The sequence below is a fragment of the Zonotrichia albicollis genome, chromosome 2 (assembly GCF_047830755.1).
Source record: "Zonotrichia albicollis isolate bZonAlb1 chromosome 2, bZonAlb1.hap1, whole genome shotgun sequence".
Taxonomy (NCBI): Eukaryota; Metazoa; Chordata; class Aves; order Passeriformes; family Passerellidae; genus Zonotrichia; species Zonotrichia albicollis.
In genome coordinates, this window is record NC_133820.1 from 53661459 (window position 1) to 53678027 (window position 16569).

Below are 16569 nucleotides of genomic sequence, written 5' to 3' on the forward strand. Positions count from 1 at the left end.
AGTCCAACACAAGCTTTGTTTATATAATGCATTAAGGCTGCCAAGCAGAAGGAAGAATAAGGAAAACTCAAAAATACAGCCATTTTATGTATTGCAGGAATATTCAGAAAATTGTATCCATGTTTCTGTTTCTTTCAGGCAATTAGACCATGCCTGGAGACATAACCATCCTTAAGAGAGAAACTGTTGCAAAATTTAGGGGCTTTTTCTGATGCTTTTTGGGAAACACTGAGATTAGGAAGTTCTGAATTTTACTGCCATGTACTTCTGTTGAAATTAGGCTGTAACAGTCCTGAAACCTAAGAAAATATTGCAAATAAATGGACAAAACAAGTGGAGAAACAGTGCTTTCCCTAGCAATGGGTGGAATATAATCTCTCAGCAAATGAGATTTTCATTGCTCTGTAACCAGCCTTTTCTTTTGCTGGGTATTGTTGGATTTTATTTTTTTTTTTTTACAAAGCCAGTTGAAAATTCCTGAAAGGGTTTACAGTCAGTTTAAAAGTATATCCTTGTCTAAGAATGGTGCAAATTCAGGGAAAGGTTTATGGAGGACTGAACTAAGGGTAGAGGTAATGAGCTGTCTCATCTCCCCTTCAGGCTTTTCTCTGTACTATTGCTGCTTGGAATTGAAATATCTCAAATGATGTATTTAAAGTATAAATCTGTAATTTTGTTACAGCACCTGCAAAGTCAGCTACGCTAATTAAAAATGGCCCATATATCTGAAGACTTAGATTCATGTTTTAATCCTTTCCAATTTTGAAAATCCCCTGAATAGGATAAAAAAGGGTGCATGCACAAAGAATGTCACGCCTTCTGTCCTCAGGCAAAGCTGAATCCACTCCATTGTGTGTAAATATCCTAAGATCATCAGCAGCCATAACCCAAAAGTCTCCGCATGCTGCACTCCAGTTTTTGTGAGTGGTAATTAGACCAGTTCATGTCGAGGCTCCATATACTCAAACCCTTCTTTTTCATCCCATTTCTAAATGCAGCTATGGAAAATTTACCTAGCTCATCAGCCCTGCCAAACTGATCTAGGCCTTCCAGCCTTCCAGATATTGCCACTTTCTTAGGAGTGTGCATCCAGCTCTATTTTTGAATTAGTGGATACTGCCACTTTGACAGCTGCCCTATGGTCAGACCACCACACTGGTCTGCTGTAGAGCTCAGGCCTCTGCAGAAGTAGACACTCTGATTTCTTCCCTGCCTGCTAAAATGATAGATAAGTGGGTATCTTGGAGGTACCCTACACTGCCTCTGCACAGGACAAGTTTGTATAAGATTTGGTAAAGAGGTTAATTGATTTTTTTGACAATTTGTGATAGTTTCAAGAGCAGAAATATACAGTTTCTCCTGGAATCACTAGGAAAGCTAACTTTCAGTATACACATCAAGACCTGACGTGCTGAAATGTACTGATGAGAGCTCTAAAATAATTCTGGCATTTATGAGGAGACACTTTCTCTTTACTAGTCCTTAAAGTTAATAGACAAATATAAATAAAAAGAGAAAACCTTTTCAAACGGGATGCATTATGTGGATTAAAGAAGCTAGTTGATTAGGAAAACAAAAAATGAAAGAGTAAAATCTATATCTCATTCGTTTAACGTAAAAGGAATCATAGGTGACATGCTTGTCAATGGAGCAGCTGACATTTGGAATTTAGTGAAAAGTTTAAATTTCACACTGAAAATAGAACATAATTAGGTTTAGTTTCATTTGTGCACTTGCTTATGTTACACAAAGATGTTCCTAGCTATCCCCAGCACAAAAACTACTCAATGCCATGTCAACACCCTTGGAAGGTCTGTCATGATGTGGTCAGTGGTATGTGTTCCTGTTTTGCTTTTCATAAAATGTGATTTCCAGTGAATTCTTAACAGTCCCAAAAATCTGAAAACCAAAATCCAAGGTTAGTCACCTCAAGTTCACTAGAGACTGAAAATAACTTTCTCACAGACATAAAATATAAGTCTTTTCCAGATTGTTAAAACACAAGCACTACATTAGGGAGAGATGTTTGTATAGTTTTTTACAGTGATGCTTTTATACTTAGGAAAAACTTGTCCTTCTGTGTGTTTGAGACTAAATATTTGAAATGTCCTTTCAGGAAGAGCCATGTCCAAATGTACTGAGAAGCCATGATTTATTTATTCTTATCTATTCTTTTATGTGTCAAGACCTCTTATTTTTTTGTTGTTGTTGCAGAAATTTCATGCAGTATGATCATCTGTACTGAGGATTAGAATGTCTGTTCATTCTCTTTTGCTTTTCTTACTAACATTACATTTCTATTCCACACTCTGGTAAAATAGTCTTGCAGTTCTGACCTGCTTATGTTAATAATGTCTATCCTAAGACCTGTTTTTGTGAAAGGGAAGTTCTAATTATATATGATGTGGCATATATAAGGTGACTCTATGCTAATAAAGGCAGAAAGGGTGAGAAAGACAATTTTGTAATGACTGGAAATTCTGTTACACAAATGAAGTTCTCAGCATACCCTGGAAAGAGCACCTGCCAATGGGGACACTGTAGTTGCAGTACATACTACAGAATGTCAAAACTGAAGGCCTCTTAGATAAGCCTTTCTTGAAGAATTTAAGTAATTCTTTGAGTGTCTTTTTTGTGTTAGTTTGTTTCTGGCATGGCTTTTGACAAAACAGTACGTGTCTTTTTAGTGCAGTAACTGGAGAATGAATGGGAAGGTATATTACATTTTGTACAAGGGCTTTAATTTTAGAATGGTGTTATTTTATTAGTCTACTGGGATCCAAAGGGTTCTTAAAATAAAAAGTAAATTTCCTTTTCTTTTTTAGGTCTCTAGATATCCTACTTCTTTTCCAATGTACTTTAAAAAAAACACTAACAAAAATTCAAACCAAAATCTTCAACACCCTTCTCCCTCAAAAAAAAAAAAAAAAAGAAAGAAACCACAAAACAAACCCCCACTACAACAAACCCTGACCTTAAACTCTAAAATTAGGTTAAATTTTGAATCTGACAAATCTTTAGGCATGTGATAGTGTTTAATGCCAGTAAAGATTTCTTTCAATTAAATTCTGATTCTTAGTAACTGCAGAAATTCTCTTTGTGTACAAAAAATTAGAAAATTTTTCTTTTCTTTGAAGTTGTTCTTGTTAAAATGCAGATAATTTGTATTTGGCTGTAGAAGTTGAAGATGGGTGAGGAGATGCAGTTTGTGCTCTTCATAATGCACAACACTTTGAAGGTCCTTTTTGGTGGAGGATGGTGGGTGATGTGTCTTGGAACAGTCACTCTTCTTGATACTAGAATTCACATATGTTTGCTAACAAATGCTTAGCATGTGGTGGATGTTTTAGTTTTGTTTTTCTAAGGTCTGTTACCACAGACCTACATTTATGGTACAGTCTTATTTCCTTCGTTTCTACTATGCTCGTCCAGTTTACTAAAGTTTTGCTTCTCCATGTCATAAATGAACAATAATAAATAGTGCCAGATAGATAGATGTTAGATTTGAGAATTCGTTATGTGAGATAAAATGTCTTACATTGCTTGATTATCCTAGGGATGTTGACTTAATTCGAGGAATATTTACTCACTTTGTTCTGTTCACACAGTACAGAGCTATGTTTCTCATTCCTGAGTAGGTAGAATTTTAAGTTTTAATTTGATAATACATGCTACATATACTGGCTGATTTATAGGTTACATTGATTTCCTATCATTTGCTAATGTTTTTTAATCTTTTATTTCTGTTGACACTACTTGTTTATTGAGATATGGTAAACCTCATGTAAAATTGAAGATCTTTTTTGCAAGGATTGGGGCAATTTTCATGTAATTCAGCTACTATGAGAAAAAAATCTACTTAATGTAGGGAAAGATAATGCAGTGTTGATGTCAGTTCTTGTTATGTCCATTGAGACCTTTTATGTGCTGCTGTTCAAAACAGAGGGAAAGATCTTGTGTAGAATGTCCTGTTCCAATACTTAATTTGATAATTAGAAATACATGGTGTTTATAGTAAGTTACCCTGGTCCATGTGCTGTGAATAGGAACAAAATAAATTCCTATATTCCTCCATGTAGTACTAGGATTTATTTAAACATTTTATCCATATAGGTGGGGGCTTGCCTACTTCGTATTTCATCAGCTGAGCATTATTTGGAATTTATAGGAAAGAACTGATCTGTTGTGAAGTGGTTTGGGTGCTTTCTTAGTATATAGCATTAAAACACTCAGGCTATGGAGCAGGTAAGGTATGAGGACTGTGATTTTATGGAATTTGAGGAGAAAAGTTTTGAAGGAATGTATGGAGGAAATGGATATGTAGATCATGAAGCACTGAGCTGAGTGAGAGGGAAAAAAGTTTGCCTTATTCAACCAGTCATACAGTCAGTATGATATTAATATAATCAGCTTGCTTACTTTGAAGATTTTCCTCCATGGCTCTTGGCTCTAAGACTGCTGATTGTAGTTCAGCTGGTCACGTAAGGAACATGCTGACTTTTCTCAAGTGATACTGAGCTAGGGAAAAGCTGGAAGCTGCTACTGCCTAAAATAGCTACCCTTGTTAACAACTCCATATGAACATTAACTGTACCTTGCGTGCTATGCTTAAGCTGTCTTGAGGAGTCAATAATGCTGTCCTTGTGCTCAAAACTGCAGGTACATCTAAAACTGCTTCTTCCATAGTTCATTCATCTGTCCCATGTTCTGATGTGTTTTGAAAAATTGATCAATGTTGTTTAGTGCGTTCCTACAGTTAACTGTAGAAATGGTTCTGTAATGCAGGGAGAAAACATTTTTCCTTTTATTTCTTGCTCTGCACTCAAATAGCATATAAAAACAAAGGCTATAAATTATGTACCTTGCATTTTATTAGTTCATAGTGCTACATGGATTTTTATGAGTTAAATGTAAATAGTTGAATTTGTTATTACGGGTACAGTCATGTTTTCCCAGTTTCCACTGTTGCCAGAACTGAGTTGAGCAAATATAACAAATCAGAAATGTAAGGGAGGAGTAGCACATGCTGGTACAGTAATTTAAACACATGGTCTGTGAAGCATTACAGTGCAGTGTTTTTACATCTGTATTATCTTTACCTGTTTTCCTTGCTTTGCAAAACTGACCAGCAGAAAAGTGAAAAGTTGTTCCCCAGTATGAAGGTTTATATATAGTCCAGTATATATAGGGCAGTCTTTACTATGTTGCACCATGTTTTATAAATAAATAGGCTTTAAAAAGAAATAAAGAAGTCTTGCTGTATGTGGCATGTTTCTCAGTGAAGCTGAATATTTGAAAACCTGTGCTACCAAAGATGCAGTGTGCTTAATAGTATCTTGTTGAGGTTTAACTCTGGCCATCAAACATAATTTATTGGTGTGATGATCAGAGGGAGGCCAGATTCATAGCCCAGCACTAGCCATGGTAAAGAAAATAACCTCTACCCCAGACAAAACCAGCACATACTGTATTAAACGAGCTACTACGGTGTGTCTGTAACTCTTTGGTCTGAAATAGCTTATGTGCATGGTTAGAGAGTGTTAATGTACATATGTTAAAACTTCTTTAAAAGCTAGTTTGTGGTATGTCTGCCTTGTAACAGAAGATTAGAATGTGAGTAGTTTGACATAAGTAATTATTTTGGTGACTACTGTTTCATTTTATGTCCTTCTGAATTTGTTACTTGTTGTGGTTTTGCTGAAGAATATGACAATGGGCACTCCATGTAATCCAGAAAAGCATAATTTTAAGCATAATTTATTTAAAGTATGAATGGTACCAAGTTAATAATGCATTGGATTCTAATTTCTAACAATGCTATCTGAATGTGATTTTTAATTTGTACCGGTTCTAAATGATCAGATAACAAATTCCGCTGTCAGTGTTCATGTGCATTTGGAGTTGTATCTTTGTCCCCATGTACTTCTCAGAGCAGTGTTGTTTAATGACATTGAGATAATATTGATGCTTGTATGAACAGACTGCATCTGCTGCTTATTAGCAAAGCATGCTAATCATATACTCCAAAAGAAAAATAATGATTGATTACACTTTTGTATTTCTGTTGAATTGAATACTTCCATGAATGACAGTCGTGAATGTACTTGCCATTTTTTCAAAACAGAGAAATCTAAGCTTCCAAGGTTTTGCAGAGGACTGGGTGGGTTACTTGACAGTCCTACTGTCCTCATCTTTTCGCTTGAAGTTGAAAGGCAGCTGCACATTCCTTTCACATTACTGCTTTACTGTGACTGGTTACTTCAGCTACCACAGAGGGATTGTTCAGGTGTCAGTGGGGAGAGAAGTCTGCCCGATAATCTGAGGATGTGGTCTATGCACAGAAAGTTTGGGAACACTAATGATTGCATACTGGCCAGTTCATTACCACTCCCTAGGCCCTGGATATGAACTCATCATGCCAAGGTACTGGACTGTGCTTGAGATTCCAGACATATCTGGCTTGGTTTGAAAATCTGTGAAGTCACATTTAAAAATGGCAAATAAGTGATCAAAGAGAGAAGGATGCAAATGTTGGTTGGGAAACTGGTGGTGGCCAGTGCAAGGATTTGGGAATCTGACATACAGTGATGCTTGGAGAGAATCCAAAAAGTTCTTGTTTGGTTTTGAATATGGCTGTTGTTGGCAAGCTTAACCTTTTGTTGTTAAACTTTCTGTGCTAGCAGGTCATTGTTGTGAATGCATGACTGTCCTAACTCTTGCTTTGTTTTGTCCTAGTCACATTGATCAAACAACAACATGGCAAGATCCTAGGAAGGCCATGCTTTCCCAGATGAATGTTACAGCTCCCACCAGTCCTTCTGTGCAGCAGAGCATCATGAACTCAGCATCAGGTAAGCAGAATTTGCATTTATGAAAAAGATCATACAAGTAAACCACAGGCTATTCTAATCAGGGGAGAGGGAGTCCAGATTTAATAAATGTTCTTCTACTCTTCCTGGTTTGAAACTTTAAATTTGTTGATGCCTGATTCATCAAACAAGAGGCTGATAGTTGAAATAATAGAATTTGTATAATATTTATGTTGTCAATAAAAAGAACACTGTAGTTCTTTGATTTATGTTTTTATTTTTTCAAATGAATGGTTCAAAGTTGTAAGGAAGCAGAATTTTTCTCTATTTTCTTCTGACCACAAAGTGCTGTTAAATTGATGAAGACTAGAATTTCCATTCAATTAATATCAATTTACATTAAAGCTTTTGTGCTTCACAGCATTCTTCTGCCTCTTTTTGCTCACTGACTATGTTATACCACCATTTACTTACATTTCGTGCCTTTAATGTGAACATATAATTTTTTCCTGTTGTCCCTAAATGGATCAAGCAAATACCTTGAAAGTCTTGTTTAGAAGCAGAGATGTTTTTGTTTTCCTCTTGTCTTTCTCTTACTTCCAAAATCCGGTATCATGGTCATTATTGCTCTAACTGGAGGAAGTCTGTTGCCTTTTCCTGGAATATAGAATTGTTTTTCAGCTGGCTGGGGGCAGGGGTGGGGGGGGCTCTCACTGGACAGCAGTAAAATGTTCTTGTTCTTGCTATAGAATCTACTGTGTGTTTTCAGAGCTCTCTCATCTGATTATGCAGAGAGCAAGCAGATAAATTTGGTACCATGCTTGTTTGAGTGCTTGGTCTTGCCCTGGCTTTGTCACCTCCTGTCTGTCACTGAGGTTCATGTTATATTTATTTTCTCACAGTCTGACTGTATTTTGTGTGTGTCTGCTGTTCCTGTACTTCCCAAGGGTTATTCTCTGGTGCTGCTTTTTGTGGTCTGTTTAGACAGCTTTGTTTCATGCTGCAATTCATGTGCTGCAGACAATACCAAAAGATTAACAGGCGTGACCAAACTGTGCTGTTCATGACTGAGTATTAGAGGGGAAGTTAATCAAACTTTTTGCTGGCTAGGCCAGGAGGCTGGATTATCCTGAAACAAATGAGTCCTGTTCAAGTTCAGGAAGTCGTGATTCACAGCAATTAAGGTCTCAGGCTCTGATGTGAAAATAAAACAGTGTGATTATTTTCTGTGTAAATTTATCCCAGGAAACCTGCAGCAATAGAGGTAGCATGTTTTTGTAGGGACACTTCTAAAGGAGGGAGAATAGGAGAAAGGAAACAATTCCCTTGGTCTGTCCTGCCTTTTTGCTTATTTGTGCTAAAACTAGATGCTTGCTGTTTCAATATTGACATATTTTAAGATAACTCCTCAAACCTTCCGCTGTACCTGTAAGAATTCACAGGAAAAAATATTGATAGTAAAGTAGGAATCACTTTATGTACTTAGAAATGAAGAGTTCTTAGCAAAAAAAAAAGTACTAATAAATTGTAACAGGGTGGTAACAAACTGGAAAAGAAGCTAGCAATCTGGACGCAAGGATTATTTTTTAAAGAACATTTACATGTAATTGCCTGATGTAATTATGTGAGAGTGTGATGTTGCATAGATATTGTTGTTCATGCAGTAAAGAACAGTTGAAAAGTGCAAGTGGGTTGTCTTGTGATTTGAGAAAGCACTTACTTGGATACAAATTCATTGAACATTTATTTTTAATTTCACAGATGATACTATGTTGAATATCAACTGAAAATCCCATGAAGCTTTTTTTTCCCCAAATGCTCTGAGTGTGATAAAGTGCATGAAGGACTCAGAACTCCTGTGTATATTGGATTACATCATATGTCATGTGGAGTCAGGTTTTTTAAGCTTAAGTCAGTTGAGGTAGTATGACTTGGAACTGACTCTCTGGATGCACTTGCTTATTACCCTTATTTGCTATTAACAAAAGTCTGCTTTGAATTAAATAATACCAAATCTGCATTTATTGGATGTGATTCTGATACTTGTTCTGGCAAATGTTTATGTACAAACTTTAAATTATGACTGTTTATTTGTTTTTACTAAAGTCTCTTATACCTAGCTTTGTTACTTTTTATTACTGAGTTCATGGTAGCTTATGCTTCCTTGGTAGCCTCTCAAATAATCTTTGAGAGAAATGGAAAAGTCAAGTAACTATGTACCACTTCAGCACAGTGGAACTTACAGTCATGGTGTTGGCACTCAGATTTAAGACTACTTAATGTTCTAATTTGGGCATTCATCCTCGAGAAATCAAGTTGAGGCCTTAAAGACAGAAGTTTCCTGTTATGAAATATTGCTGGCAGTGAAACATACCCTAGTGCATGAGAGCCTTTCATGAAAGATACTGGGAAAAAACGAGTGTGAGTATTGTGACAGCTGGAGATCACTGACTTGCAAAAAAGTGTTTGAAATGCCACAAAGGAGACTATTTTCCTTTCTGTACAGACCTTGTATGGTGCTCATTAATTTTAGCCCTTAAAGTTACTGTCCAAGTTCTAGTGTACTGCCTCAGGAGCCTGTAAGTCAAGTTACTTTGCTGAAACAGAGGAGAGATTTCTGGGAGCTGTCGTGACAGCCTTTAGAAGCTTTAAACATTTAGTCAGAATTAGAGTTCTTGACATTAGCAAGGAAATTGCTATGAACAGGAAAACAAACTGAAGATGCAGAGAGAAGAGAACTGTGAAAGCTGATGTGTGCATATTGGAGATAAACCTGTTGTCTTTTTGGATAAATAGGGGAAGAAGAACTCAGGAAAGACATGATGAGGGCAAGTCAAAAGATTGTTAAAATATAAAAATGGGAAACATATAGTTTAGCATGAGATTGAAATCTTTAGGTTATCTGACTTAAGAAATTCCATCTCTTGAGGCACTTAGGTATCTTGCTGCAAATGACATTTCTTCAAAGAAGTTAATGGACATCTGAACCATTTATATCTGTTCCAGGCATGACTTTTGTGAATGAGTTATTCTATGAGTGTTAGTTAGCTACTTTTTTATAGGAAGTCATCAGTATGTGAAAAGTATCTGTCTTTCTTAACTTAGTTGCTACAAGTAATCAACTGAAATAGTTTGGGCCATATGCGTGCAGGGAAGGAGCACAGTGCTCTGTTAGATGGCATCTGTTGGTTAATATGTGAAATAGGATTGCATCTTCAGTAGTAGAAAGGAGACAAGCCTTTTATTTGTGCATATGCCACATGATATAAAAAGTAATTGTAACTGTTCTCATTTGTTTGCATTATGTTTCTAACCATTTTTCCCTAAAGGAAAACAGAAAGAACAGAAAGAAAAAAACCAACATAGTTTCTTCTGCCTTGATTTAAAACAAACAAACAAAAAGGTAGTAGTAATGGTATGCTGTTCTTCTTAGGAACATCTCCTATACATTTCCTACTGAGGTAAAGTTATACATTTGAAAATAAACAGTGGCTGTTTCGTATACAATTACAGTTGCTACAACAGAGATGAGATAATTATATTAGTGTATTTCTGTTCTTCTGATACTTTTACTTTCTGAATCATGCTTGAGTCAGGCTTGACAGGACTGCATGCTTTAGCCTTTTCCGCTTGCACATAGACCTTAGAGAATTAGCTTTGGAGCAGATTATGTGCCTTTGCCCTCTTTTGTCTTCATTCTTATGTGGCAATTTTGAATTGAGTTTCCCAGTGAAAGTTTGTAGACCTAGTGTAATTCCATTGTCTCTTAAGGTAAGGCTGTAGTGCCATGTTAAATGTTGGTAAGGAAATGGACACTTGAATTCATAACTCTCAGGGGACAGGTGGGTACGAAGGAATATGCCAATAACTAAAACAAGTTCTAGCTCTTCTCTTAGGTTCTTGCTCACTTCAGTTGCAGATTGTGTCTGTGTAGCCATCATAGCGCTGACTGTACAAAATTCCATTTTGTGTACAGTCAGCACTATGGTCTCTTCTGAAGCTTGAGTTTCTAAGTATCTGCATGACAATGTTAATTTCTTTCTTCATCTGCAAAAACCACCCCTTTTTAAATAGTGTCTTTTTATACTAATTTGACAGGATAAAGGTGTACTTAAAGTAAATTTTGTGGACTTTGACACAATTTTTGGAAGTTTTAGAACCACAATGACTGAAGGGATTCCTCCTGAAGTTCAGCTTTCACGGAGAAAGATTGGGAAAGATCTTGGAGATCAGTGCTTGTATGAGATGAAGGTGAATCTTGTTGTTGAACATAGGTATTCTAGTTCCCAGGTTGTCCATGCATAGTCAGTTGGTAGATAGATACAGATGCCCTCTTATATGCATTGACCTGTTGATAAAATATGGCTTTGTTTACATTTGTTTTAAAAATAAGTGTTAGGAATAGTAGAGTTTTGCAAGATTCACTTCTTATCCCAGCATAGATTAAATCTCTACTACATTTTTGCTTTTGTTACTCTTCCAGTTGCTTTCTATCTGCCAGCAGCAAGCTCTGCTTTGCATTCCAGATTCCATGGCATATGAGAAAGTTTAAAAAAAACTTACAAAAAGTGGAGACATGCACCAAAGAGACATGCACGCAGACTTTTGAAATTACATGTTATTTATATGAAGTTACACCATTATATAAATATTTAGTTACAGAGGTATGGCTTACCAGTAGTTCTGGAAAGCTGGCTTACATTTGGAAATTAGAATTTAATTTTTTCTAACTTTGTCCTCAAAAGTACCACAGTGCAGGCTGAGTTCCCTGCCTAGAAGGGTTGTGTCTCCCTGTGCAAATTATTTCACAGAATTCTAAACTTACAGTTGTGATAGGGTTCAGTTGTCATAGGAGGCACCAAACAGAACTAGTAGGGGGACCATGTCACAAGGATACTGTTTGTGCTAAATATTTACAAAAGTTGGAGGGGAGACTGGAGAAGTACTTGAGAGATATTTTGGCACTTAGTAAGCAGACAGAAACTGGCCCAAGGAGTAACTTGTGATAGAATCACAGAATCTCCTGATTTGGATGGGACCTACAAGGATCATTGAGTCCAACTCCTGGCCCTGTGCAGAGCATCCCCAAGAGTCACACCATTGAGAGCATTGTCCATTCTTGAGATCTGTCAGGATTGAGGCTATGACCATGTCCCTGAGGAGCCTGTTCCAGTGCCCAACATACTTGTGAGGCCAAGTGACTATTCATAGCCTCTATACCTTTTAGGTCTCTTTATGTATTTGGTGCTTTATTTAAAAGTTTATAGAGTGTGACAGTCCCTAAATGGGCTACTTTCAGCGGCCAGCAAATCTGTCCATCACCCCAGGCTAGATGTCTGGACTAAATGGACTTTTGGTTAGCCCCCCAGTATTGCAGTTTCTATACAACATGAGCTACAGTAACTATGGAAATTTTAGTGAAAAGGTCTGAACAGCAGCAATATATAGGACTCAGCTGTTGTGACCTAGGTTATCTAATGCTAAAAATTCTGTTCCTGTTCAGCCTTTTGGGGATAAATGGGCATGTAATTGCAAAGGACTTTTCCTAGATGCTCTGGGTGAATGTGTCCCCTATTCCTCAGCATGGGTTTAGTTCTTTCCTCTTGTAGTTGCCTCAAATACAGAGTTTGTCAAGTGACCCTTTAGAAAATCAGACATGTCTTCTAGCTCCACAATTACTCACAAAACCAAACAGGAATTACAGAAGGTAATAATTTCAATTTTTGAACTGCCTTTTCAATATGTAATGATGACAGCAGAAACATGAGAGCAGTTTGTTGTCCAAGGAAGCAAACCACATTATTAATGCCAAAAGTTTCCAGAGATAAAAGCTCTGCTTCTACAGTCATTCATAGCACTTAGCAAGGAAGGCTTGCTGCTGTGATAGCCGGGTGAGCAGATGGACGGACCTTTTTGTCCTGTTCCACAACTGTGCATTTTATTTAGAAAGAGAATCTTGCCCAGGTTTGTCTCTAGTAGTAATCTAGTACTCATCAGATCACTGAATCTCTTAAGTAGCATTATTCCACCAGGTGGATGGACTGATCAGCTCCTGGCAGCATTCTTCAAAGGATTTTGTTCTTACTTGCTGCAAAGGAACATGCTGCACCAGTACAGATTTCAGTGCTCAGCAGGACTGACACCCCAAGGCTGGTTTTGTTATTCCTGAAGCCAAATAGGGTTTTTCTGGCTTTGCAGTTCACGAAGAATTTCTTGCTGGGTTTCTCCAAGGCATGTATGGCTTAGCAGGACTCTGAGGAAAGTGGCAGTGAGAAGGTCTGCCTGCATGGCTGGCATGCTGGCTCAGCAGTAAAGGAGTGGGTTTGGTTCTTCATTGACTTCCACAGTTGGATGATGGGGGGCATGTTGCTGTGCTCCTGTGGTTAGCTGGCTGGTCTCTGGTTACGGTAACAAAATACAGCATTCTTTGCACTGGAGCTCTCATTTCTCCATCAAAGTCCTTTTCTACAGTGAGTATCTTAGGCTTTAAGCATCATTTGCGGTATTGTCACTCTTTCTTGCCTGTTCTGTTCACTAACTTCTGGTGAAACTGAGGTACTCGTTACTTGTAGGCAACACTTAGAGCAGTAGAGGTGGGAAGAAAATACCTAGTGTTCGCTGGTTTTCCTCGCTTGAAATTCGTCTGTGGCACTAATGATGGAGTAGTGAGGTTGTTAGAGAAGGGCTTTGTTTTCGGAGCCAAAATGAAAGTTTAAATTAGAAATAGAGTTTGCAAGGGATCTTCAAAGACCACAGTAAGAAATTCTTGTCCTGATTATGCCTTGGGATATTACTGGAATGCAATTGAATTATTTTTTTACTCATTTTGACGTTTCTTCAAGAACATCTTTTGAGATTAAGCAAACTAATCTATCCTCCCTACCTCTTCTCCCAGCTTTAGACTGAATTCTTCAGCAGGAGCATGACTTCAGGACAGAGTTACAGTCAAGAGCTAATGTAGTTCGAAGATGGATGTAGTAGACATTTACAGGATGGGCACATATTTTTGGGTATACCTGAATCTCATGTGTGAAATAATGATATTTGTGTACACTTAATGTATCTTACATTATACGGAATAATCTGTTCGTCCAAGTCTAACAGCCAGATGGCTTCTGCTGTTGTATTATTGTATTCCACTGAGCAAGAGTAGAAGAATTTGAAATACAATGGCTTGCTGCTATGGCTGCAGCAGGTTTATTCTAATTTCTTTTACATTCTTAACATGTGTAGTGAATCTTTTGTTGTATAATTTGAGGATTGTACTTAAATCTAAAATATGGGGAAGATCTTCCTCTATCTAATTTAGACATGTCAATGTGAGCATAAAAATTCAAAACCATGTATTTGTAAAGCACCTTCCAGATAACATGAGAAAAATATTTATTTTTTAAATAGTTTTCAGCCTAAGCAAAGTATGGGTGAATGTATGTGATCATATAGAGATGGAAACGAGGAGTTTAAGATCGGTATAGGATGAAAAGTTGTTTCTTGAAAGCTGCTGATGGGAACATATGGGAACCATTCCTCAGGCTGTGTTCAGACCTCAACTATTGACTCTACAACATCTTTATGTACTTCCCTTTGACCATTTCTAGAAGTAGTTTTTCCTGTGTGTGCCTTTTTGCTTGTAGAGACATTGTACTGCTGTTCATAGCCCTGTGTCTTTGTGACTGCTCATGGTGTTTCCTTGCCTTTGCTGTGTCATTGCTTGTTTGCCCACCTTGTTCTTCAGGTTTGCATTTTTGTCTGCTTAAGCTTTGAATGCTTTCACCGAAAGTTAGAGTATGAGGTAAAGAGGAAATTAGTTTTGTTCACTTCTTTTTTTAATTGTTTGTGAAAGACAGGATCATTTCAGGATCTCCTCAGTATTAGCTTGTTCCTGCTGCTGTGTCTTAAACACTAGATAAACTTTTCTGTGAAAGGTAGAATTATTCTATGCTTCTTTTTCCTGGTGCACATGCTGGTTTCATTCTGGCAGGCTTGACTTATTGCTGGTTTCATACTAGAATGCTATAGCAAAATGATATGTCAAAAGCATATGAAAGGATACAAATAAGCTTGAAAATTAAAGTCCAAATCCTAAATAAAAATGATAGAAGTGTTTCCTATTCCTTGGTTTTTCCACCCAGCACTTCTTTGCCCTTAATCCCAGAAATAAGCTTGAAACTCTTCTGTTTCATGTATTGTTATATATGTAGAATGTTAAAATATTTTTTTAGATCAATTTCAGGTGGAGCAAGCAAGAGCCCGCCATCAACTCCTTCCTTCTATATTGCAGGCCCACTCCCCGATGGATGGGAACAAGCTATGACCCAGGATGGAGAAATTTACTACATAAACCATAAGAACAAGACCACATCTTGGCTAGACCCAAGGCTTGACCCACGCTTTGGTAAAAGTTCATCTCAATTCAGAATTCTTGATTTGCTTCAGTTCACTCAGCTTTAATTTTGCAGGCATATTTTGAAAAATTTATATAGTATGATTAAAATATATTTTAAGTTGTAGAGGCCTTATTTAAATAACTTTTTTGCTTTTTTTTCTAAGATAAATACTATTCGCTTATATCCTCCAGGACTGTATGTTACCCAAGTTTCTAATGCTACGGGTTGGTATTTTGCCACATGATCCATACAGTTCTCCAGAGTGGTGACATTCAGAAATTACTTACTGAGATGGTTTCAGACAAGCTCACTCGTCCCTTTAAATTAGCAAAACTTTACTGCAGAAGAATCTTTTAATTCCTAAACAAATATTTACTTTCCTTTGTGCTATCTTAAGAGGTCATTGTCAAATAATAGTTCATGCTGTTTAAATACACTTGAAAATTATACCAGTTTATAATTCCAGCTTGTCACAGTGATTATCACGACGAAACTTTTTTGTATTAAACAAATGATGAGGAATTATTAGTTTTGTTGCTCCTACTATAAAAGGTAATAACCTTTTTGTGGGATAAAGACTACTTAATTTTGAAAATAGAAAGTAACTTAATGATCACAAAGTCTGGATGGAGAATTAAACAAAACAGAACTTTTATGTAATTTTTTTCAATTATATTTTTGATCTATATGAAGAGCAGAACTGCAAGCTTTTCAATAAAGTATTGGCACTGATGACTGTGAATAGAAATCACATATAATATGAAGACTCTAAACTACTTTCATAGATTATCCAAGATGTATTTAGTATGGCATTAAAATTTCTGGTTTTTTGTAAAGCCATGACCTGTGGGTGTCAGCCTTATTAGCTTGCCCTTGATTTGTTTTCCCAATAACTTACTATTTTCAACTCCTTTGGATTTTAGTTATTTTTCCAGAGCCATGGAAAAAACAGGAGGAGTGAAAAAAAAAAGAAGAGATCATTGTGGTTTTCAGGCTTTACTTTTGGACTCAGTGCAGCTAAATGAAAACAGTGTGCAGATCACTGAGTAGGTCAGGCTGAGGGGATGCAAAACCTTTGAAGCTTTACAGGGGTTGACCTAACAACAACTGTGGGCCCCTTCTGGGAGAGGCATTAACTCCATGAATGCCATATAAATACAGAGCTACAAAACTCAACAGTCACTGTTCTGTTTTGTTTTCTGAAATGTCAGCTAGAAATTCTGCATTTTGGTTTGTAGGCTTGAGTGCTTACTTACAACATCCGTTTACACTTACGGAGAATGCCGGATTGTCACGCTTTGTTTATAAACTACTCACCAGTTTGTAGACAGGTTGAACCACTATGCAACTTGAGCCCAAAGGTGGGGTGTCAG

The 16569-nt window shown here is 37.0% G+C and overlaps 1 protein-coding gene across 4 annotated transcripts in view; it reads left to right on the forward strand.

Annotated features, from left to right (window-relative positions):
- Positions 1 to 16569, forward strand: part of YAP1 (Yes1 associated transcriptional regulator) — an 87887-nt gene that overhangs the window by 42574 nt on the left and 28744 nt on the right. For all 4 annotated transcript variants that reach the window (XM_014263998.3, XM_005482591.4, XM_014263999.3 and 1 more), the window contains exons 3-4: positions 6736 to 6851; positions 15091 to 15204. In XM_014263998.3, coding sequence (XP_014119473.2) covers positions 6736 to 6851; positions 15091 to 15204 — 230 coding nt within the window. The remainder of the gene's footprint in view (positions 1 to 6735; positions 6852 to 15090; positions 15205 to 16569) is intronic.